The sequence below is a fragment of the Polypterus senegalus genome, chromosome 11 (genome assembly GCF_016835505.1).
Source record: "Polypterus senegalus isolate Bchr_013 chromosome 11, ASM1683550v1, whole genome shotgun sequence".
Lineage (NCBI taxonomy): Eukaryota > Metazoa > Chordata > Cladistia > Polypteriformes > Polypteridae > Polypterus > Polypterus senegalus.
In genome coordinates this window covers 96,123,603-96,149,996 of record NC_053164.1, presented here as the reverse complement: position 1 = coordinate 96,149,996, position 26,394 = coordinate 96,123,603, and the positions used below count along the sequence as shown (strand labels likewise).

General features: G+C 37.4%; 1 protein-coding gene across 2 annotated transcripts in view; it reads left to right on the top strand.

The window, feature by feature from the left end:
* Positions 1-26,394, top strand: part of LOC120539333 — a 101,857-nt gene that overhangs the window by 42,939 nt on the left and 32,524 nt on the right. Inside the window, exons 3-4 of one of the 2 annotated variants that reach the window (XM_039769309.1) lie at positions 17,230-17,258; positions 17,353-21,597. In XM_039769309.1, the coding sequence (XP_039625243.1) occupies positions 17,560-21,597 (4,038 nt within the window). In that variant the 5' untranslated portion in view covers positions 17,230-17,258; positions 17,353-17,559. Of the gene's footprint in view, positions 1-17,229; positions 21,598-26,394 lie in introns of both variants that reach the window. The other variant, XM_039769310.1, reaches the window with a different exon arrangement.

Genomic DNA, 26,394 nt, shown 5'->3' with positions numbered 1-26,394 from the left:
GAACACTCATAAAGTTATAATGGCTGGGGACTTTAATTGTGTTTAAATCCACTTTTAGATAGGACTTCCTCCACAGGGGAACAACTAACACTGCAAAGATAATTACAAAGTTTATAACTGATCACAACTTATCAGATCCCTGGAGGTTTTTAAACCCAAATTCAAGAACATATTCTTTCTACTCACCAGTACATCATTGCTACTCAAGGATTGATTACTTCTTTATAGACAATAACTTCTTGCCTAAGATTAAATCTTGTAAATACGATGCTATTGTTATTTCAGACCATGCACCTATGATCTTGGAGCTGAAATTACTAAGCCCCATACACTCACCCGCAGATGGCCCCTCACCCCGCTTCTATTAGCTGACGAGAATTGTACTGAATTTATATCCAAACAAATCAAATTCTTTCTAGAGACAAATACATCCCCAGATCTCTGCAGGAATACTCTGGGAAACTCTTAAGGCCTTCTTAAGAGGACAGATTATCTCATATCTTTCCCACAGAAATAAATCCAAGCCAAGAAAGTAGCAGAGATAAAAGCGAAATTACTAAAATAGATGAAGAACATGCCAGACTACCAAGCGAGACTCTACATAGGAGGAGGCAGGCTCTGTATTCAGAATTAAACCTCTTGACAACTAAAGAAACTGAACAACTAATTTACAAATCCAGACATCATTATATGAACATGGAGAGAAGCTAATAAGCTTTTAGCTCAACAAATTCACAAGCAAGAAGTGCAACGCAATCTCGTAATTACTAACACGAATGGAGATAAAATCATCGAACACAAAAATATAATGCACACTTTCAGAGACTACTATAAATCCCTATATACTACTGAGTTTAAAGAAGACAATATACAATCTAATGCATTTCTGGATGCATTACAGATACCACAAATAGATGCTTTAGTGTGGAGGAACTTGATAAACCTCTGGCGTTATCAGAATTACTAGATGCTATAAAGTCACTCCAAGGCGGAAAAGCAGCAGGCCCTGAAATTCTCCGCTCAGCTAGCTCCCTTCCTATTAGCAACATTTACAGAAGCCAGAGATAACCAATCTCTCCCGCAAACCTTTCGCCAAGCACTAATCACTGTCTTTCCAAAACAAAATAAGGACTTATTACAATGTGCATCATACAGACCAATTTCACTTCTGAATAACGACGTTAAAATACTCTCTAAAATCATAGCTAGAAGGATGGAGAAAGTGCTCCCTCGTAATATCACAAGACCAAACTGGATTTATTAGGGGCCGACACTTATCTTCAAATCTTCGACGCCTGTTTAATGTAATATACTCACCAACTAAATCAAACACCCCAGAAATATTATTATCATTGGATGCAGAAAAAGCATTCGACATGATTGAATGGAAATACCTTTTTACTACATTGGAGAAGTTTGGGTTTGGCCCGAACATTTGTGCATGGATTAAATTACTGTATACTAACCCAGAAGCTTCAGTTTGCATCAATAACATTTGCTCAGACTACTTTAAACTAGAGCGTGGCACAAGACAAGGATGCCCTTGTCACCACTGCTGTTTGCAATTGCCATTGAACCACTGGCAATACATTGTCGAAATACTGATCAGATAAAGGGGATTAGCAGAGAAGGACTGGAACAGAAAATCTCATTATATGCAGATGACATGGTACTGTATATATCGGACCCAGAAAATTCTGTGCCTGCAGTCTTAGCAGCACTCACAGAATTTCAAAAGATCTCTGGTCTCAGAATTAATCTGAATAAAAGTGTACTCTTTCCAGTGAATTCTCAAGCATATAATATTAGATTAGACACCCTACCTTTTATCATTGCAGAACAGTTTAAATACCTGGGTAAACATCACAAGTAAACATAAAGCTCTTTATCAACAAAATTTCGTCTGCATGGAAAAAATTAAACAAGACTTGCATAGATGGTCAACCCTTCATCTCACACTAGCTGGAAGAATTAACACTGTTAAGATGAATATTCTTCCTAAGCTCCTTTTTATTTCAAAACATCCCAATATACATTAATAAATCATTCTTTAAGCAATTAGATTCAACAATAACCTCATTTATTTGGAATTCAAAACATCCACGCATCAAAAGAGCGACCCTACAAAGACAAAAGGCAGAAGGTGGCATGGCTCTACCTAACTTCCAGTTTTATTACTGGGCAGCAAATATACAGGCGATAAGAACCTGGACACAAATAGAAGAACATACACAGGCATGGACCGCAATAGAAGTAAAATCCTGCAGTACTTCTTTGTATTCCTTGCTCTGTGCTCCAATAAACACACGTTATCGGCAATACACTAATAACCCAATTGTGCTCCACTCACTTAGAATCTGGAACCAATGTAGAAAGCATTTTAAGACGGAGAAGCTTCTATCTGTGGCACCTCTGCAAGAGAACCACCTCTTTCAACCTTCACAAACATATGCAGTTTTAATATCTGGAAAAATTTGGAATTAACTTGCTTAGAGATCTTTATATAGACAACGTCTTTGCATCCTATGAACAATTACATTCCAAATTTAACATTCCAGCTACACATTTCTTTCACTATCTTCAAATCAGGAACTTTGTTAAACAGAACCTTCCAGATTTTCCTCATCTTGCACCCTCATCCATGCTGGAAAAATTATTGCTCAATTTCAAGGAGTTAGACTCCATCTCTACAATATATAAAATCCTTTTACAATCCCTTCCTTTCAAAGATCCAAGAGGACACTGGGAAAAGATCTCTCAATTAATATATCAGAAAAGGAGTGGAAAGTAGCAATGCAGAGAATTCACTCAAGCTCCATATGCGCAAAGCATACAATTATACAACTCAAAATTTATATATATCGAGCACATCTGTCTCGACTAAAACTCTCAAAATGTTTCCAGGGCATGATCCAACCTGCGAACGTTGCAACCAAGTCCCAGCCTCACTAGGTCACATGTTCTGGGCCTGCACCAAATTAACATTATTCTGGACAAAAATTTTTAATTACCTCTCAGACAGCCTTGGACTCACAATCCCTCCTAACCCATTAACAGCTGTGTTTGGGGTTCTTCCAGAGGGGTTTAAAGTGGAGAAAGACAAACAAATCGTGATTGCATTCACTACACTGTTGGCACGCAGACTCATTCTGATAAACTGGAAGAATCCAAACTCTCCTCTTTTAAGTCAGTGGGAAACTGATGTGTTATATTATTTGAAATTGGAAAAAATCAAATACTCAGTTAGAGGATCTGTACAGACCTTTTTCAAAACATGGCAGAATCTAATCAGTAATATTTTAAAATAAGTTCATAAAGCACAGAGAATTTTATTTATTTTATTTAGGTATGTTTACAAGCCTTAAATTTAACGTTTGGCTTGCTCTCTCTCTCAGGGGTGGGGATCGATCTGTTCTTAACTCAATTTTTCTTTTTGTAAAATCTTGATTGCTTTGTATGGATTGTAATAAAATTAATAAAAAAAAAAAAAAAAAAAAGTTAGTTCAGTTCAACCATATCAAATGCTTTTTCTGCATCCAACAATAATATCATCTTCGGGGTGTTAGACTTTGTGGGTGAATATATTACATTAAACAGGCGTTGAAGATTGGAAGCTAAGTGTCTGCCTTTTATAAATCCATTTTGGTCTTGTGATATTACCAAAGGAAGCATTTTCTCAATCTTTCTAGCTAGGACTTTTGAGAGTATCTTAACATCATTATTCAGAACTGAAATTGGGCTGTATGATGCACATTGTGATAAGTCTTTATTTTGCTTAGGAAAGACAGTAATTAATGCTTGGCGAAAAGTTTGAGGTAGAATTTTATTTTATCTAGATTCTGAAATGTTGCTAATTAAAGGGGAGCTAGCTTAATTGAGAATGTTTTATAAAATTTGGCTGGGTAGCCATCAGGGCCTGCTGCTTTCCTATTCTGAAGTGAGTTTATAGCATCTAGTAATTCTGATAATGCCAGAGATTTATCCAGTTGATCTGCACTGAGCATATCTGTAATGCATCCAGAAATGCATTAGATTGTGTTTTGTCTTCTTTAAACTCAGTAGAATATAAGGATGTATAGCAGTCTCTAAATGTGTGCATTCATATTTTTATGGTCAATGATTTTGTCTCTGTCTGTGTTTGTGATTGCTGGGATTGCATTGCAAACTTCCTGCTTGTGATTTATTGAGCTAAGGTCTTATTAGCTTTCTTCCATTGTTCATAGTAATGATTTAAAAATGAGTTGTTCTGTTTCTTTAGTTGTCAAAACGTTGGGTTCTGAATACAGAGCCTGTCTTTTCCTATGAAGTGCCTCATTTGGACACCTGGCATGTTCTTGATCTATTCTAGTTATTTCACTGATTAGCTCTGATATCTTCCTGGTTTTCAGTTTACTTCTGTGGGAAAGATATGAGATAATTTGCCCTCTTAAGAAAGCCTTCAGGGTTTACCAGAGTATTCCTGCAGAAAACTCTGAGGATGTATTTGTCTCTAAAAAAAAAAATCGATTTGCTTGGATATAAATTCTGTTCAGTTCTCATTTGTTAATAAAAGTGGGCTAAGACGGCAACTGCGAGTTGAGTATGTGGGGCCTAATGATTTTAGCTCCATGATCAAAGGGGCGTTTTTGGAGATAACAATAGTATAGGCAACAAATTGTCTACAAAGAAATAATCAATTCTTGATTAGCAGTGATGCAGTGGCGAGTAGAAGGAATATGCTTTTGAGTTTGGGCTTCGAAATCTCCAGGAGTCTGATAATTTGTGATCAGTTACAAACTGTAATTGTCTTTGCAGTGTTAGATATCATTGCCCCTGTGGCAGACCTATCTAGGTCTAGATTTTAAACACAATTGAAGTCCTCAGCCATTATAATTTTATGAATGTTCACATTGGAAATGGATGCAAATACGTTTTGGATGAAGTCCCTGTCATCCATATTGGGTGCATAGATATTTATCAAAATCACTTTACAGTTAAATAAATTACCCATGACGATCACATATCTCCCTTCAGGATCAGATACTACATCTGATACTACAAATGAAATTGTTCTATGTATAAAAATTCCTACATCTCTAGTTTTCTTTGTGAAGCTGGAATGGAATATTTGGCCAGTCCAGTCTCTGTGCAGCTGAAACTGATTCTTGTTTAATAAGTGGGTCTCCTGTAAAAATACTATTTTAGAATTTAGACCTAATAGGTGAGAGAAAACTTTCTTTCTCTTTAATTCATGATTAAGACCTTCAACATTCCAGCTCAAAAAGTTAACTGTTCGTTCATGGAGACATTGCTTCTGAACTTTTGTTGTCATTTTGCAGTCTTAAGTTAAGATAAGACAGCTTTTCCATGAAGCCAGATCATTTTGATCTTCTCTCTTCTCTGTGGGTGAAGTGGCAAGTCCAGTTAAAGTCGATGTTCACGGCTCACAAGGAGTAGATGACAACATGGAAGGAAAGACCAGTTTCAGTTTCAATGAATCTTCTGGAATCAACAAGCTATCATGACCGGATTCGCTTGCACATTCACTCCCACTTTCGCTCACAGCTGGAGACGATACAGTAGCGCCAGGTCCTGGGAAATCTCTGCTTTCACCTGTCTGTTCCAGGTCAGTCTCTGAAAGGCTATACCTTGAACTTGGACTTGATGCCTGTCTAGGCTTGGATAAAGTTTTTTCTGTTTCTTTCTGAGCCCCTTTCCTGCCACTCATGTTTATATATGCTTGCATATACTGTAATTGAACCACCTCGAATTGAGTAAATACAGGATACCTTGGGATGGTAACAAATTAGAGAATAAATAACACCGCTGTTAACAGAGTTCCGCTTCAGACGTCCATCTCCCGTTAATGGACGATACCAACTCGAGGATTGCTTTCTAAATACTGACAGATTTCAGCTGGTTCATTGGCTTTCGATGCCCGTTTGCACCTCCTTTTCTTCATGTGTCATTCCACTTTATTACACATAACTTAAACTATGGACTTATTTGATTTCTTTGTATGTATGGAATACTTGGGTTGTTAATGACATCTGGTTAAAATTTCATGTCAATTCCCCCATTAGAAATATATTTACTGAGATAAACGCTGATGTGTTTAATACAGTGGAACCTTGAGATACGAACAGCTCTGTATACAAGAAATTCAAGATATGAGGAAAGTATGAGCGAAAAATTTGGATCTAAATACGAGCATTGGCTCGCATAACGAGCCACGAGCCAGGCTGTGGTTATGCGTGACGTGTTTCCCGATCCACCTCGACTCGGGGATTCACCCAAGTTGGCGCTGCCAGCCCGCCAGCTCACTCAGTGTTCCTTGTTCTCCCGTAGTGTGAGGATCTACGCGTTTGTGCGCTTGTGATTTCATTGTTTCGCTGTAGCATTTCGCCGTATAAGTGTATCCAAATATATCGCGGACATGCAGACGGAGAATAGGAGACGATTGCCCTCAAGAGGAGTACTAGGGTGTTGTACCGTGTTAGCCATTATGAATATAGAGAAAAGCCAAGCAAATGCCACCTTTTATTGGCTAACTAAAAAGATTACAATATGCAAGCTTTGATTCGAAATCTTGCATATTGTAATTTTTTTTAGTTAGCCAAAAAAAGGTGTCATTTTGCTTGGCTTTTCTCAGAGAGAGAGAGAGAGCATCAGCTCAGTTATGATCACATGACGCTCAGCAGACAAAGTGTATCCATACTACTCGTATTGCAAGACATCGCTCGTTTTATCAAGTCAAAATTAATTTAAAAATTTGTCTTGCAAAACACTCAGAAACCAAGTTACTCGCAAACCGAGGTTCCACTTGTATATATTATTTATCAGTGTTATTTGTTAGGAAAATTGATTTTATGTTGATATTTTTGGGGGTGCGTAACGGATTAACTGGATTTCCATTATTTTCAATGGGGAAGTTTGTTCTAGACACGAGAAATTCGCTATACCAACTCAGTGCTGGAACGAATTACACTCGTATCTCGAGGTTCCACTGTACATATTTTCCCCGCTGTATGTTAATGAAAGATAGCAGTCTTTCCAATCGGTATTCCTTTAAACCAGTGAGTATTTTCACTGTAGTCACATAATTATAACAAACAACCAGCATCTAGTACTTTAGAGTAAAATGTAGCTTGCCATGAGTAACTTTTAACTTTTACTAGTATTATGCAAACAGAAAATCATTTAAATAAAGTCTTAAATTGGAAAAAAAAAAAGAGTCGTTTGATCAGATTGCTTTAAAGAGATTGCACTCATAATGATTTGCTGGTTTTAGTGTCATAATTATGTATATTTGGTATTTAATACACTTTATTAATCCCAGAGGGGAAATTGTCTATATCAAATTATATAACAATCCCTATAAATAGCAGACTTTAAGAAATTCTGAATTGTATGTAACTGCAGCCGCAGATCACACTATAATTTTAAACAGTATAGTATTTCTTCTGAGTAATTACATATGATGATTTTTTTTTAAAACACTAACATATATAAACTCCTTTCACCACAAAAGTTTATTTTCTCTGACATGTGATTACGTTTTAGTCTATTTCTAAACATTGGTTCTGGACGAAGATTGTTATTGTTATTTTTGTATGTACATGGTATTAATAAAACCAGGTAAGACCAACTCAAAAAGCTATATACATTCCTGTGTAAAAGTGATATATTGGCAATAACTTAAAATGACAAACTGTTTATAATTACGTTAAATGAAAAAAATCTTCATAACAATAACAGCACTTTACCACTGTCTTATACACACACAGACATACACATTTATATACAGTGTATCCGGAAAGTATTCACAGTGCATCACTTTTTCCACATTTTGTTATGTTACAGCCTTATTCCAAAATGGATTAAATTCATTTTTTTCCCTCAGAATTCTACACACAACACCCCATAATAGCAACGTGAAAAAAGTTTACTTCAGATTTTTGCAAATTTATTAAAAATAAAAAAATTGAGAAAGCACATGTACATAAGTATTCACAGCCTTTGCCACGAAGCTCAAAATTGAGCTCCGGTGCATCCTGTTTCCCCTGATCAACCTTGAGATGTTTATGCAGCTTAATTGGAGTCCACCTGTGGTAAATTATGTTGATTGGACATGATTTGGAAAGGCATACACCTGTCTATATAAGGTCGCACAGTTGACAGTTCATATCACAGCACAAACCAAGCATGAAGTCAAAGGAATTGTCTGTAGACCTCCGTGACAGGATTATCTCGAGCCACAAATCTGGGGAAGGTTACAGAAAAATATCTGCTGCTTTGAAGGTCCCAATGAGCACAGTGGCATCCATCATCCATAAGTGGAAGAAGTTCGAAACCACCAGGACTCTTGCTAGAGCTGGTTGGCCATCTAAACTGAGCGATCGTGGGAGAATGGCCTTAGTCAGGGAGGTGACCAAGAACCCGATGGTCATTCTGTCAGAGCTCCAGAAGTCCTCTGTGGAGAGAGGAGAACCTTCCAGAAGGACAACCATCTCTGCAGCAATCCACCAATCAGGCCTGTATGGTAGAGTGACCAGACTGGGACGACGATTCATCTTTCAGCAGGGCAACAACCCTAAGTACACAGCCAAAATATCAAAGGAGTGGCTTCAGGACAACTCTGTGAATGCCCTTAAGTGAAACCATATGTTTGTATGGTTATTTTTATATATTTTAAGCCCTTAAAAACTCTCCCACACTGTTTATAAATATTCTCCGCACAGTTATACAATAAACCCTCGTTTATCGCGGTTAATCCGCTCCAGACAGATAAATGAATTTCCACGAAGTAAGATTATTTATATATCTAATATTTTCTAGTTAGAGCATACAAAACCTATTTACGACCTTCTAAATACGTTTTTTAACATTATTAGAGCCCTCTAGACATGAAATGACACCCTTTAGTCAAAAGTGTAAACTGTGCTCCATGACAAGTCAGAGATGACAGTTCTTTCTTACAATTAAAAGAATGCAAACATATCTTCCTCTTCAAAGGAGTGCCGTCAGGAGCAGAGAATGTCAGAGAGAGCGAGAGAAAAGTAAACAAAAATCAATAGGGCTGTTGGGCTTTTAAGTAAATGAAGCACCTTGATAAAGCCGCCGCAATGAAGGGAGCAATGTGAAGGTAGTCTTTTCAGCATTTTTTTAGAGGCGCGTCCGTATCTTCTAAGCAAACAGCCTCTGTGCAAATAGCCCCTCTGCTCACACCCCCCTCCGTCTGGAGCAGAGAATGTCAGAGAGAGTGAGAGAGGCAGAGAAAAGCAAACAATCAAAAATCAGTATGGGCTGTTAGAGCTTTGAAGTGTGCGAAGCACAGCGCAGGAAGCATATCGTATATCATTAAGGAGTTTTATTTAATACGTAATATGTGCTCTGATTGGGTAGCTGCTCAGCCATCCGCCAATAGTGTCTCTTGTATGAAATCAACTGGGCAAACAAACTGAGGAAGCGTGTACCATACATTAAAAGACCCATTGTCCGCAGAAATCCGCGAACCAGCGAAAAATCCGTGATATATATTTAGATATGCTTACATTTAAAATCCGCGATGGAGTGAAGACGCGACAGTCGAAGCGCGATATAGCGAGGGATCATTGTAAACTTTTTCACGTTGTCATTATGGAGTGTTGTGTGTAGAATTCTGAGGAAAAAAAATGAATTTAATCCATTTTGGAATAAGGCTGTAACATAACAAAATGTGGAAAAAGTGATGCGCTGTGAATACTTTCCGGATGCACTGTATTTCTATATATATATAATATATATATATATATTTCTAGTATAGTCATTTGTTTTGTTGACTTTGTTTCACAGTATAAAACATTTTTTTTACCTGATACAAAATAAACATTGAAAAAACAGGAGAAAAAGAAAGTTTTCTTTACAGATGAAACTGTACAACACATTTCTGTCTCATATTAAAGTAAGGACCTAAAGTCTTAACTAAGTTAAGTTTGTTTTACTGAATGAATTAAAGCTCTTATTTTTCTTTGTTTTCCCATATGTATTAACAAAACCCTTTTCAAAAACTTTAGCTTAATTGTAAGCTTATTTACAGTAGATTCAGAAAGTGTTCAGCCCCCTTTACTTTCTAAATATTTTGTGTCGTAAATTAATTTTTAAATGGATCAATTTACCATTTTTGCCCATCAATCTACATTCAATAAGCCATAATGACAAAGTGAAAACATGTTTTCAGAGACGTCTTTGAAGAGAACCTGCTCCTGGGTACACTTTACTTTAGAATATAGTGATGGTTCCCCCTTCAGCATAACAGTAGCCCAAAGCACACAGCCAAGACAATACTGGAGTGACTTTATAACAAGTCTCTGACTGTTCTTGAGTGGCCTAGCCAAAGCCCAGATGTCTTGAACCCCATAGAATATCTGTGGAGAGACCTGAAGATGGCAGTTTATTGATGCTTTCAGTACAGTCTAATGGAGTTTGAGAGTATCTGCAAGAAAGAATGGGATATTCTTCCCAAACCCAAGTGTGTAAAGTTTGTAGAGACATACACAACAATACAGCTTTAATTGATGTCTAAGGGGCTTCCACAGAGTATTGAATCAAAAGTGTGAATACTAAAGGAGAGTGTTCAGTTTTTGATTTTTAATTAATCTGTAAACCCTACTGAAAACAAGTTTTAACTTTGTCATTGTGGATTAATGCTCTTTTTACATAATCATTTGATTTCAGAATTTTTCATTCAAATGTTTGAAGCAGCTTTACAGCCTTCTTTTTGACTGCTGTACTACTGCTTCTTCCAAAATTATTGGAGAGTTAGCAAGTGCATATCAATAGAACTGTGAAGGTATGGGTTGGCCCCATGCTACCGGATCCTTCCGGGGAGCCTCTTGAACCTACTACAATTGATAATGTACCTGAGGGATAAGCCTGTCAAATGAGGACATTCAAAAAGCCAAGGGGAAGGTGCATAGTCATACAGTGGGTACGGAAAGTATTCAGACCCCCTTCAATTTTTCACTCTTTGTTATATTGCAGCCATTTGCTAAAATCATTTAAATTAATTTTTTCCCTCATTAATGTACACACACAGCACCCCATATTGACAGAAAAAAAAATATTTTTGAAATTGTTGCAGATTTATTAAAAAAGAAAAACTGAAATATCACATGGTCCTAAGTATTCAGACCCTTTGCTCAGTATTTAGTAGAAGCACCCTTTTGAGCTAATATAGCCATGAGTATTCTTGGGAAAGATGCAACAAGTTTTTCACACCTGGATTTGGGGATCCTCTGCCATTCCTCCTTGCAGATCCTCTCCAGTTCTGTCAGGTTGGATGGTAAAATTTGGTGGACAGCCATTTTAGGTCTCTCCAGAGATGCTCAATTGGGTTTAAGTCAGGGCTCTGGCTGGGCCATTCAAGAACAGTCACAGAGTTGTTGTGAAGCCACTCCTTCGTTATTTTAGCTGTGTGCTTAGGGTCATTGTCTTGTTGGAAGGTAAACCTTCGGCCCAGTCTGAGGTCCTTAGCACTCTGGAGAAGGTTTTTGTCCAGGATATCCCTGTACTTGGCCAGTCGTCCTGTCCCTGCAGCTGAAAAACACCCCCTCAGCATGATGCTGCCACCGCCATACTTCACTGTGGGGACTGTATTGGACAAGTGATGAGCAGTGCCTGGTTGTCTCCACACATACCGCTTAGAATTAAGGCCAAAAAGTTCTATCTTGGTCTCATCAGACCAGAGAATCTTATTTCTCACCATCTCAGAGTCCTTCAGGTGTCTTTTACCAAACTTCATGTGGGCTGTCATGTGTCTTGCACTAAGGTGAGGCTTCCGACAGGCCACTCTGCCATATCTTAATTCTAAACTTAACATCACAGGATGAGGCAGCAACTGTAACCCTAGCGCCTAATGTTAAGTTAGTATACAACATATAGTATAACTTTATACATCAAACGTCTAAGTTTAAACAATAAAAGATTAAAGTTATAAAGATAAGATATAACATAGACAAACTTACCCGATCCAAATTCTAAACTTAACATCACAGGAAGAGGTAGCAACTGTAACCCTAGCGCCTAATGTTCTGCCATAAAGCCCTGACTGGTGGAGGGCTGCAGTGTTGGTTGACTTTCTACAACTTTCTCCCATCTCCTGACTGCATCTCTGGAGCTCAGCCAAAGTGATCTTTGGGTTCTTCTTTACCTCTCTCACCAAGACTCTTCTCCCCCGTTAGCTCAGCTTGGCCAGACGGCCAGCTCTAGGAAGGGTTCTGGTTGTCCCAAACGTCTTCCATTTAAGGATTATGGAGGCCACTGTGCTCTTGGGAACCTTAAGTGCAGCAAAAATTTTTTTGTAACCTTGGCCAGATCTGTGCCTTGCCACAAGTCTGTCTCTGTGCTCTTCAGGCAGTTCCTTTGACCTCATGATTCTCATTTGCTCTGACATGCATTGTGAGCTGTAAGGTCTTGTATAGACAGGTGTGTGGCTTTCCTAATCAAGTCCAATCAGTATAATCAAACACAGCTGGACTCAAATGAAGGTGATCTCAAGTATGATCAGACGAAATGGAAAGCACCTGAGTTAAATATGAGTGTCACAGCAAAGGGTCTGAATACTTAGGACCATGTGATATTTCAGTTTTTCTTTTTTAATAAATCTGCAACAATTTCAAAAATTCTTTTTTTTTGTCTGTCAATATGGGGTGCTGTGTGTGCATTAATGAGGAAAAAAATTAATTTAAATGATTTTAGCAAATGGCTGCAATATAACAAAAAGTGAAAAATTGAAGGGGGTCTAAATACTTTCCGTACCCACTGTATGTTCTTTCATTATAACAAAGTCAGTCAAAGCAAACAGTGTTCAGAAGTGCAGTGTTCTCTTCAATAAATAAATAATCCATAAAAACAAGTGATCTGTTTAGGTTGAAACCTAGACAAATATTCCCAAAAGTGAAGCAAAAATACTGAAGGAAGCTGTCCTTTAAAATGCAGTCCCCGTGGCCATCCATTAAAAATGGATGTGTTCTTAGCTTAACCTCAAGTGGATCCTTGCAGCTAAGGAAGCACCTGATCTGCACTTCAGGTAACCTTCTGTGCTGCTCCTAGGCTCAGGCCCCTGCTGACATATGTGGCCTGAGCAGGGAACCATGGCAAGCCTCTGACTCCTGCTGTCACGCTCATGCCCCTGCGGTCCATGGCTCTACCTGCAAGATGCCTCACCGTGCCTCCCAATACCTTTGCAGCTCCCACTGCCGTTCTTCCAGCCTTACACGGAGTTGCTCCATCCAAGTAATTCATAATTAACTCCAGTTCCAAAATCACTCACCTGAAGTGGTATCCTTCATCCCCTGAGCGTCAGCCACATGCTCTCCTGAGGGATCTTGTTCACCCGCACCGACTTTCTTTCTTTCTGTCTGTCTTTCCCTTTTTGTCTCATGCTGCATCCTTTATCATATTCTGCTTAATTGGATATGGGGGCAAGGAGCCGTTCCCTCTGCAGCATCATTGTGGTGTCTGACTGAGCCGCCCACCTCTGCACGTATATGCAGCTCAGTCAGCCAGTTTTCCAATTAAGTGCATAGTGAAACACACTCGTGCAAACCTGCACCCAATTGGACCATGCACCTTCTCGCTGCATGATTGCTTATTTAAAATTGCCAATAAGCTATACCACAGGAACAATAAGAGTAGGAAAAGGAAGGACTGAATCTTCATGGCTTCAGAAGGTTCATGTGAGTAAAACATTTGGGCACTATTATAATATCACTAGACTTAAGTTATAGTGGTTAAGTTATAGTGGCAACAAATGAAACACGAATTATTAATTACAATTATTTTCATGACAATTAATCATTAGTAGAACTTTCATGGTCATGATGGGTGATGTGGTATTTCCTGACAGCTTTGCAGCTTTATTACTGGGTTGTAAATGTATCTAGTTTGAGAGAGTAGAACAAAGTGCAGATATACCTGCTTGCTTAACCTTGGGGGAAAAAAAATCTTTTTCAAAATTCCTTACGGGCATGCTTTGTTTTTTGTTTCAGTTGTCAGTAATCAGTCAGTTTATCAGCAATCTGGTTGTCTGTCACTACCTCAAAATGTAGAAACAATTTAATTATATTTTATATTCAGACTCTCCTTAACTCATATATTGTATATAGTGCTAAATAAAGTTATGTCTTAAGAGATCTATGTACTGAGAATGTGTATTCATCTTTTGATGGGACATGTTTTAAGTATGAAATTCCTTTAACACATCATTTTTTTCTACTTAGAGATCTGTAATTTTGTTAAAAGGAACCTGTTTAAGTGCCTGTAAAATGTTTCTGGGAGTGTTTTTTTCTTTGATCTTGCCACTTAGAGCATACAACGAATCCCATTTTAGTGAAGGGCAATGTTTGAGTTTTCATGTGTCTTTTAAGCTACAGTGTATGTGACTCAGACAATTAAGGCACTGTAAGAAAAAAGTAAAAATATGATTATTTTAGCCTGGTTCAGATATTTTATAATATTTATTTTTAATATGGATTTCCAAGCCTATTGCTTGGCCAGTTTGATAGCCCTACTAACCAGTAGTCGTAAACCTCACAGCTGAGTCAAACTTTATAATAAACTTGGATCAATGATCATATTTAGTCTAAACATATATAAATTTTTTTGTTTAAAATTTTAGTGGACTTCTGAAATAATAAATTCTCTGTGAAATATATCTATATTTACATAAATCTGATCTACTATCTGTTTGTGTATATGTTTAAATGTTTATTCCAACATTCTTTAAGAATAGATGTATATAATTTCATGAAGTTCATGTTTCTTTTGTTAAAATTTCATCATCAAAATATAGGACAGAATGGCATCCCTGAGTCACCTTGTAAGCCAACCCATCCTGATCCTGGATCAGGGATAGTCCAATTAAGAATACAGGCTATATTACATGATGTAGTCAGATATCTCCTGTCAAACTCCTCACTCATTGGTAATAAATGTTGATACATCTTGAATGTTCACTGCAAACAATTAGGTGTGTCTTCCTCTTTGAAAACCTGCATTGCATGTTATACTGTACAGTGGGGCAAAAAAGTATTTAGTCAGCCACCAATTGTGCAAGTTCTCACTCTTAAAAAGATGAGAGAGGCCTGTAATTTTCATCATTCGTCTGATTTTTAAAGAATTTATTTGCAAATTATGGTGGAAAATTTTAAGTATTTGGTCACCTACAAACAAGCAAGATTTCTGGCTCTCACAGACCTGTAAACTTCTTCTGTAAGAGGCTCCTTTGTCCTCCACTCGTTACCTGTATTAATGGCACCTGTTTGAACTCGTTATCAATATAAAAGACACCTGTCCACGACCTCAGTCACACTCCAAACTCCAATATGGCCTAGACCAAAGAGCTGTCAAAGGACACCAGAAACAAAATTGTAGACCTGCACCAGGATGGGAAGACTGAATCTGCAATAGGTGAGCAGCTTGGTGTGAAGAAATCAACTGTGGGAGCAATTATTAGAAAATGGAAGACATACAAGGCCATTGATAATCTCCCTCGATCTGGGGCTCCACGCAAGATCTCACCCCGTGGGGTCAAAATGATCACAAGAACGGTGAGCAAAAATCCCAAGTGAATGACCTGCAGAGAGCTGGGACCAAAGTAACAAAGGCTACCATCAGTAACAGACTACGCATCCATGGACTCAAATCCTGCAGTACCAGACATGTCCCCCTGCTTAAGCCAGTACATGTGCAGGCCCATCTGAAGTTTGCTAGAGAGCATTTGGATGATCCAGAACAGGACTGGGAGAATGTCATATGGTCAGATGAAACAAAAATAGAACTTTCTGGTAAAAACTCTACTCGTCGTGTTTGGAGGAGAAAGAATGCTGAGTTGCATCCAAAGAACTCCATACCTACTGTAAAGCATGGGGGTGGAAACATCATGCTTTGGGGCTGTTTTTCTGCAAAGGGACCAGGATGACTGATCCGTGTAAAGGAAAGAATAAATGGGGCCATGTATCGTCAGATTTTGAGTGAAAACCTCCTTTCATCAGCAAGGGCATTGAAGATGAAACCTGGCTGGGTCTTTCAGCATGACAATGATCCCAAACACACCGCCCGGTTAATGAAGGAGTGGCTTCGTAAGAAGCATTTCAAGGTCCTGGAGTGGCCTAGCCAGTCTCCAGATTTCAACCCCATAGAGAATCTTTGGCGGGAGTTGAAAGTCCATGTTGCCCAGCGACAGCCCGAAAACATCACTGCTCTAGAGGAGATCTGCATGGAGGAATGTGCCAAAATACCAGCAACAGTGTATACAAATCTTGTGAAGACTTACAGAAAACGTTTGACCTCTGTCATTGCCAACAAAGGGTATATAACAAAGTATTGAGATGAACTTTTGTTGTTGACCAAATATTTTTTTCCACATTAATTTGAAAATAAATTCTTCACAAATCAGACAATGTGATTTTCTGGATTTTTTATTTCTCATTTTTTCTCTCATAGTTGAGGTATACCTATGATGAAAATTACTGGCCTCTCTCATCTTTTTAAGTGGGAGAACTTGCACAATTGGTGGCTGACTAAATACTTTTTTGCTCCACTGTATATACCCTTTTCCTGCCATTAATAGTGTTTGAAACATTTTTACATCTTAAAGTAATTTATTCACCCTTATGTTGCTTGCCGTGACAATTAAGTGAACCACCATAATTTGCAAATAAATTCTTCAAAAATCAGACAATGTGATTTTCTGGATTTTTTATTTCTCATTTTGTCTCTCATAGTTGAGGTATACCTATAATGAAAATTACAGGCCTCTCTCATCTTTTTAAGTGGGAGAACTTGCACAATTGGTGGCTGACTAAATACTTTTTTTGCCCCACTGTATATACCCTTTTCCTGCCATAATAGTGTTTGAAACATTTTTACATCTTAAAGTAATTTATTCACCCTTATGTTGCTTGCCGTGACAATTAAGTGAAATGGCTACTTTGGCACCTTGCAAAGATGAGTTGTATTTCATTTTTAATTGAATAATTTTTCATGTCTGCATTGATTATGAATGGTTGTAAACAGAATACCTAAAAGAAAACTCTGGATAAACAGCTTGACATACTCATTGTGGTTTAGTGAGAATTAGAATTTTTTCTTTACCCATGCACTATTATTAAGGTTTTCTGCATGTAACCATTCATAGAAATTTACTTACGTTCAGATACATTGAGAAGGTAATTTAAACATTTATAATTCTTTGGTTTTGTTTTTCAGGGAAAGAATACTTTATCATCATTGCTTATGTAAGTAAAAGGAGTGAAGAGTGGAGATGCCATCCCTAACTGCAACACTCAAAGCAGAGATGACTGAAAATAATAACTTTTGTTTATCTTTAAGCCATACAAATCAGGATGACAACTTGTGAGAAAAATAAGAGAACAAGCCTGAAATGGGAAACAGCTATGTTGTACGGATTCATTTACTTTTTGCTAATAATTCAGTGATGTCTTGAATTGTTACAAATAAGTAAGTCACTTTAAATGATCATCTAAAATTTTTGCATGGTTTGGAATAATTTGTAAAAGACACAGGATTACATAGAAGATGCAGTGCCTTCAGGATCAGGAAGGCTTGGCTTATGAGAAGGATCACGGATGCTGTTCTGCCATCCAGTTTGATGATGAAATTTTAGCGAAGAAACGTGAATATTGGCGGATGAAAAAGAGGGAGCAACGGGCAAAGCTGGCTGCTGCTAAGAGAAGTTCATGTAAAGTTGGAGATGAGACAAGGACAAGTAAAAACATTTTGTCTAGTATCAATGCTGAACAATATGTGAACTCTTCATTTTGCAGTTTTGTTGAAGATGATGATAGTGTGATGATTATAACTTCCCAGGTAGCTAGCAGTTCACAGACTTCAGTGTTAGATGCAAATAATTGCTTGCTGAATGTAGATGGCTCGTACTCTGATGCAGATGTTAATCAAGAATTTGACAATGCAGTTAAAAAGTTTGGTTGCATAAGCTATCCCCTAAATAGTACTGTAAATACTGTAACTGATGTTTACCCTTCCCATACACAACATTGCTTGAGGGAAGTCTCCAATCCAGAAGCACAAATATCTACTATTGATTTGACAGCTTCCGAGACAGCTGATCCTCTTGAAGATGATAATCTTTATGATGGTCCTGAAAACACTGATTCCAATAATCAGAACTGTGCTTTTAACAATTTACACAATTTTAAAGGCTCTGTTTCAGCTCTTCCAAGTAACACATGCCCTCAAAGACCAAATTCAGTTGATAAAAACCCATACCAAGCAAATAAAAATTCTGAACTCTTGGCAAATAAACCCCACCAGGATCACTTATCTGACAAAGATGTTTTTAAGTCGTCTTCTGTTTGTACTGAAGATTTAGTTTCAGAATCCCATTGTCCTGATGAACAACGGGCAGCTGGTCATCTCAACATTTTGCCATTTTCTCTTTCACAGCCAGCGTCCCTGTCATCGGCAGTTTCTAAGGAGTCATACAGATGCAAAGAGGGGCTTTGCTTGCCTCAGCAGAATCAAAGGTGGTTTCAGAGGTTAAAACTTAATAAAGTCTTGCCACATCCTAGCAACAATAAAGGTTCATCCCGGCTCAGTATGAAAGGCAGTACAAAGAGAGATTTGAAATTACAGCGTAATATAAGCAAAAGTAAAAATTGCCGTTGGATGCCACAGGAGACTGGCAACTTTCATTTAGGTGGAAAAGAACCCATAGAAATAAACTGTGTAAAGAAAAGTCAAAATGTTACCTTCAGAGATGATTATCCCATATCTCCTCAGTCAGTTGAATCCATTTTAGATGAATGTTGTGACACAGCTGTGTCCCATTCAGATACAAGAGAACAAATCCCAAATTCCATTTACTCTACAACAGAAACAGAAGATAAAGATATCATTTTGAATGAAAATTCATGTAGTACACAATCCATTCATCTCACTGATATTGATTCAGACAAGCAAAACTGCCATAAAAAACTTCCTGTTCCGTTAATGTTAACCACTAGAATACAAAAACAAAAGCCAAGTTATATCCTTGAGGAAAAGAGCCCTATTGCTGTCTCTAGGTATAACTCTGCTGATCATTTTGCTCCTCAAAGACAGGTGGGGAGCTCTACAACCGCTGAAAATAAAAAGCATAATGCACCTGGGAGACAAAAAAGAAACCGATTTTTGAACTCAAGCAATCTCTGTATTCAAAATGTTCTTGACTTGGAGGAGGAGAAGGCAGCCAAGCGTAGAGAATACTGGCGTATAAAGAAACGTGAACAAAGAGCCAAACTTACAGCTGAGGATAAGGAAAGAATTAAAAGGAGAGATGCACAGTTGCAGAAGGCAAAACGCTTATTATCCAGAGTTGACAGCCAAACAAGTGAAAAAGTCAGCCAAGTTGCATCTCCTAGGAGCCACAGATATAATGGACGCAGGGAAAGAATCTTTTCTCAGTCCTATGCAGTTGTCAGTCATGTTGACACAATGCAGAGTCCAATGGAACCTTCTCACGTTATTTCACCAAAGCACTCGGTTAAAAAGAATTTGTCCAGCTCCAGTTTACAGACAGAAGCGCATCCATTTTCTGCGGCTACAGACAAACTTAAGGAAGGAGAAAAATTAGCTGGTAACTTTAAATCTGATATTGTTATGCCTTATACTCCCTCTGGTGTGAACTCTTCTTGTTCTGAGAGAGAGGCAAGTAATTTTACAGAATCATTACAAGGTATAGTTGACCCAGTTAAGGAATCATTGTCTGGTGAAAGAAAGTCCAAATTTTACAAAAGACCAGACAGTTTTAGAAGTAATTTATCTAATGTAAGGAAATCTATCCCATCCCAGATGCAAAAAGTTTCAGTTTTCAATCCCAGATTTAAAGATGGTAATGCTGATCGCTGGAATACTTTTAGATCCAGGATTCACAAAAAGTTACTTGACACACAGCGACTAGGCTGGCAGGAAAACCGAAGAAGAAAAATGGGTTCTGTCAACTATAGATCAGACCAGGCAAACCACTTTGAGATAGGCAGGCAGAGTGTGCAAGCTCAGATAGACAACGAGAAGATGGCCAAACGCAGAGAGTATTGGCGTCTAAAGAAACGTGAACAGAGAGCTAAGCTTACTTCTGAAGCAAAGACTAAAACGAAGGACAGAGCATCACAGTCTCGAAGAGTGAAGAAGTTTCAGCCAATGCAAGGAGAAAAGTGCAATGAACTCAATGAGGTTGTACAGGTACATACTGCTGAGACCGTGGTTATTCAGGATGATACCTGCGAAGCAATTGGGGGCTTTATTAAAGAAGATGGCACGATGAATTCTGTTGGGGATATTTCTTTGCATTCTTCAGCCTATAGGTCTGCAGAAGTTAATTCAAACACATGGAGCAGTAACACTCTCAGAATAAACAACTCAAGGAAGTCTTCAAATTCCCTACAAACTCAAAAGTTTGCATGTTTGCAAGAAATGAATGACTTGATTAATGGTGATAATTCAAGTAATCAAATAAGTTTCGAGTCTGTCACAACTAAAAGCCCTGCTCATTTATTGCCTTTACATTCCTCTAAGTCAAAATATGCATCTGTTGATAATTCTGTTGCTTCTCTTAACTCTCCAAATGGTCTTGGCCACCGTGAGAATGAAAGGAATAGTAGAAGCCGCCAAGACCTCCTGAAAGAACGACGGACCAACAAGCTGGTTAAAAAGTATGCAATTAAAAATCCACCACAGATAAATGTTAACATATTTAGAGGTAATCTTCAAAGAAATAACTCAGGAGTAAATTTAGAAGATGAAAGATTGGCCAGAAAACGTGAATACTGGCGATTAAAAAAGAGAGAGCAGAGAGCAAAGCGTGCAGTTCGAGAGAAGAGATTCATGCAGTCCAGACAGACTTTAAAGATGACCAGATCTTCAAGTACAATATCAGATATTACTGTGGGACTTTTACCAGCTGCAGTTGTAATTGATGGAACATTAATGAGCCTTTTAGATCAGAATAAACCTAATGCAAAAAACAAGTCTATCACAGAACAGAAAATAATACCCAGTAATCTGATTGAATCAAAGGAATCCAGTGATGTTTGTTTTGTAAAGGAGTTTAAGACACCATTGTCTCATTCAACTGATCTTGCATCCTCAGTGCATGTTAACAAAGCAACAGTTCGCAGTAATGTGGTGGTCCCTTCATCAGAGAACTCTGCACTTGTGCTTGTGGAAAGTGAAAATCCAACAGATGTTAATGTTTCAAGTGATGGAATCCCACAGATTCGGCGATGGAGGCTTAAGGCACAAAACATCAATGAAAAAGGCATTCTTACTCGACAGAGAGAGGGCCAAAAAGGCAGACTGTTGCAGCAGCAACAGAGTCAAGAGCTTTCTCAGTGGAGGATAACACGGCACAACTTGAATAAAAGATATTTCTGTCGGCAGCCAAGAATGGTTAGGGCTGGCAGCACAACAATTCAGATTGATGAGACTACAAGATTACGTCGACGGGAGTATTGGAGGGTAAAAAAGAGAGAACAGAGAGCCAAAAAGGCTGCTCTAGAGAGAGAGATGAGGACATTTGAAAATTCTAGAAAGATGGAGACCAGTATCCAGGACCAGGTAAAGTTCTCCACAGAATTTGTTAGTATTTATAATTTTACCTACTTGCCAGTTTAATTTATAGCTTTAATTTTCTTAAGTTTGTGTATGCTTAGTGTAAATTGGATTTTTATATTTTATAGACACACATCTTACAAGGGTTGGGGAAAACATTCAGATAGTTTTTGATCAGCAATTTCTTTAAATCTAGAAATGTCAGTATTTAGAGTAATATAAGATGAGATAACATTATACTATAATAACTCAATTGTTGTCTCCTTTGTTGCATTGCTTGCACATCAACATATTTTGCTAAACTGGAAGAATCCTAATCCACCTTCTTTGTTTCAATTGAATGTTAAAAAAAAATCTAATTTCCTTGCAAGGATTGTTGCAAAGCTTTATAGAACTCAACAAGAATTCAGTTGAGTAAGTCTTGCAAACTAAGTAAGCGTAGCTTCCACTTTCCCAAAAATATTGTAATTACCAGTATATAAATTAGTTATTCACAAGGAGGTAAAATGAGGATAATATGAGGTTTATTTTCAAGAGGATTATCACACCTAACCTCTTTCACACGTGCAAGATATCATATATTTGTGCAAAGCCTGGTCAATACTTCCAAGAAAGTAATCTTGGCAGATTGATACATAGTCTAATTACCAAGTATTTATTAAACTGATATATACAGAACAGTTCCTTGTTTAAACACCTTCCCAAATTACATATTTTGTTGACATTTGAAGCAAAAAATTAAATACAACTTCAAACAATCTAAGACAATCGCTTTTTTTACGAAAATTTTAACTTACTTACCATTTATTTGATAATTTAATAAATTTTAAATAAAAAAAACTAAATGGTTAATGTAGCATTTGTAAAGGTTTGGGCACCCTACTAAGTCATTATATAGTTAAACATCCTTTGGCAAAAATCACAGCTTGCACACACAAGAGTGTTTTTCTAGTCAGCTATAAATCATAGCATGTTAACGATTTATCCACATCACGTCGATGTTTTAGCCTGAGGACTGCCTTTTTAAAACGTTCACCTTATGTTTTTTGAGATACCTCATAGTAGATTTCAAAGTATATAAAACCATCCTTTTTTCAGATTCAGTTTCCTGAATGACTGTCTGACATTTTCAGGAATCCGTTCTCCTCTGTACTTGCACAATGCTTCCTATGCCACTAGCTGCCACACAACCCCAAAATATGACCGATGCAACCCTGTACTTAGCAGATGGCAAGGTGTACTTTTCTTTAAGTGCTGTATCTCTAATTAAATCTTTTGTGGTCATTTCCAAAGAGTTTGATTTTAATTTCATCTGTCCACAACTCTTGGTACCAGATTGCCTCTATAATTTACATGTTTAAGATTTTTTTTTTTTTTTTGGTGAGATTGCAGCCAAGGATTCTTTCTGATGGATGTTCCATGAATGCCATGTCTGTGGAAGTAACACTGCACAGTCTGTGGAAGTAACACTGCACGATCATTCCTTTCTCATCTAGGCTTACTTGCAGGTCCCTTTCTGTCATATGGGGTTTTTTCTTTGCCTTTATGCTCAGTATTCAAGCTATTCTATCTGTACATTTTCTTAGTCTTTCAGATATTGTCCTGACCTCCTTGATTCCTGTTATGCTACCATTTCTTAATGCCATTTCATAATGTGGAAATTACTAGTTGAAAGTGCTTTTTTATCTTTTTATAGTCTTCCTCTGTGAGCATCAATTAGTTTAATTTTCAGATTTAGTTTCTTAGAAGAGCCCATGGTTCTTGAGTATTGGAAAATGTTTGAAGAGTCAAAAGAATTTATTAGACTCTGGAATTGTCATCAGCTGACAGTTCCTGATGACAGTTATTTACTAGAATAACACCCAACAAGCTAAGCCATACCAGACTGATGACCTGAAACTTAGCAAAGGCTACATTTACTCTTTTATTATTAATTTTGTTCTACATCAAATAAATTGTACATTAACATTTTCATAAAATGCAATTGATTTAGTTTGTTTGTTGAAGTTGCATTTACAGTTTTTTACTTCAAATATCAACAAAATATGTAATTTGACCAGGAGTGTCCAAATAACTGCATTTAAAGAAAGCAAGAAGTCCGATGGATAAAAGCAATACATTCTCATGTGTGTATGCTGAATTTGATTGGTTAGTTTTACATAACATTTTCTCTGGTAAACAGGTTTGAAATGATTGGACATTTGAAAGCTTTTGAAAAAGGGAGCTTTGTAATTGCCAATTACCTCTAGTTGCATTGGAAATTTGAAAGCTTTTGAGAAAGGGAGCTTTGTAATAGCAAGTTACCTCTAATTGCAGCAGCGATGAACCTACTAAATACATGCATTTCTTCAGAAACAGGGTGCCTCACTGCCTGAGCTGTGAAGCAGTAACAACATTCTGAGAAGAGGAGCACATGGTGCATGTCTTGTGGAAACTGAGCTGTGTACAACTTTCTGTAACAGATGCAGTGCAGCAGCATTTATCTTTGTATACATATGGCTTTGTATTCAGTGTTCAGTCCAGTGATATTTAGGTCTCAAAGCTAACTTTGTGATTCAATTGAATTATACAAAATAATAAATCAATAGAATGAATGCTGCTCACATTTTTTCTTTAAAACTTGAAAAATCTACATATCCTTCTTAAAAGTAAAAAATTGGGAGTGTGCTCCCCTTGACTTTCTCATATACTGAGATAGAGGAAAAGGTTATCAGAACCACTTCTATTTCTCAAATATCATATGTCTTTGTTTCTCATCATAACTAATTGATAATATCACTACACAATCATTTATCTCTTTAATCAAACTTTATAAAAAAAATACTATTTTTGCACTTGGGGCACAAGTGGCAGTTTTACTCGGGTGACAGGCAGGACTGTGCAAAGCCACATTACTGTTCTAACTTAAGTCCAAAAGGTGCTTAAAAACCAAAAACGCACATCTAACAGCAAGTAAAATAATAGTAACAGTAATAATATCTGTGTTTTCAATGAGAAAGTAACTAGTAGGAAACTGAATATGCGATCAGGAAAGCTGGTTAATGCAACTTAAAGTACACATTTTTTAAATTATAGAAGTGTTTGATTAGTAAAAATTAATATAGACCCTTTGTGTATGAAGGCATGTGTCAAGTTTCAATTGTGCCACTGCCCCGGTCCTCTTCTTTGGAAAACATAAATTTGGTCACCCTAGATGAATAAGCCTGCTTTGGTATGCATGCTGATAAGACAAGCATTTATATATGCGCAATTCATACACACAAGTGCAGGATGCTGGGTGGCACAGTGGTAGTGCTGCTGTCTTTCAATAAGGAAATCTCGGTTTGCTTCATGGGATATCCCTACATTGAGTTTGCATGTTCTCCCTGTGTCTGTGTGGGTTTCCTCTGGGTGCTCCAGTTTCCTGCTACAGTCCAAAGGCATGAAGGTTAGGTGGACTGGTGATGCTAAAATTGGCTCTAGTGTGTTGTTGGGGTTGTGTGTGTGTTCTCCCTGCATTGGTCTTTTGCTCTGTTCAGGGTTTGTTCCTACCTTGTACCCTATGCTGGCTGTTATAGGCTCCAGCTCAACCCCAAACCCTGTTCAGGACCAAGCGGGTTAGACAAAGACATGACACGATGTGAAAGATATGAGGTGACTGCAGTACAGTAGAATAAGTTGCTAACTTAAACACACAAGAGTACATCGATACACATACAAAGGAAAAGGGGAAAACAACATAGTACTTAAACCAGTAATCACATCTTGCACATGCTCCACAAGCTGCTATGCATATGCATCACAATGTCTATAATGTTTCATTAGAAAATTTGGGTAAAAAAAAAAAAACAAATGAGCCACCACCTGATGATATCTTTGCATGGATGTGATTTTACAATGTAACAGTATTGATTATAACATCTATGATAAATTATAATAGTAAAATAAATATATATTATTTATTTACCAAAAATTTTTTGGACATTAATCAATGCTGTGACTTCACACTGAGCACCTTAGTAATACAGCTGATTCACCCGTGTCCACTCACTACTATTAAATTATATTCCCAAGATGCAGAAAAATAGAGTGAGGTCCAGTGGGATTTCTGCAGGAATGCAGTGCTGTAATTCAGAGCATTAAAACATGCAATGCCTTGGAAAAGAACCCCAAAAAGTCAGTGGTCTTTTAATGTAACATTGTTTTATGTTAGGAAAAAAACAATCTTGACAGAAAAAAAAAGAAATGTGTTGTTGGACTAAGTGTTCAGTGCCCATAATTTTTAACGCCAGTTATAGCAATAACAGCTGTTAACTTTTTAGATTAGGTATGTATCAGCTTTGCACGCACTGGAGTCATTTTAATCCATTATCATGCAGATTTACTCCATTTTGTTCTGGTATGTTGAATGATGTTTGTGCACTGCAATTTTCAAAAAGGACTTTGACTGGGCCACTTGTAGGACATTCACCTTTTTCTCTTCGAGTTACTCCAAGGTTACATTAGCCATGTGTTTGGATTCATTGTCTTACTGGAAGATGTATTTTTGCCTAATCAGCTTGAACTAGAACAGCACAAATCATAGTCACACACATCTTGCTTTTGGGAACACTATGGCTTCCTTGTTAAGTAACAACAGTAATAAACAATGATGTTGGGAAATTGTATTTCTTGTTCAAACAAAAACAGAGATATGTATTATATTGTGAATTGCGTATCATTGCATGTTTTACTATTAATGTGCAATGTGTTCTAATGTTCTCCTTCATTAGCCATCAATTAATCGATTTTACTGCCCTCTTCATCTAGCAGATGGCCACAGAA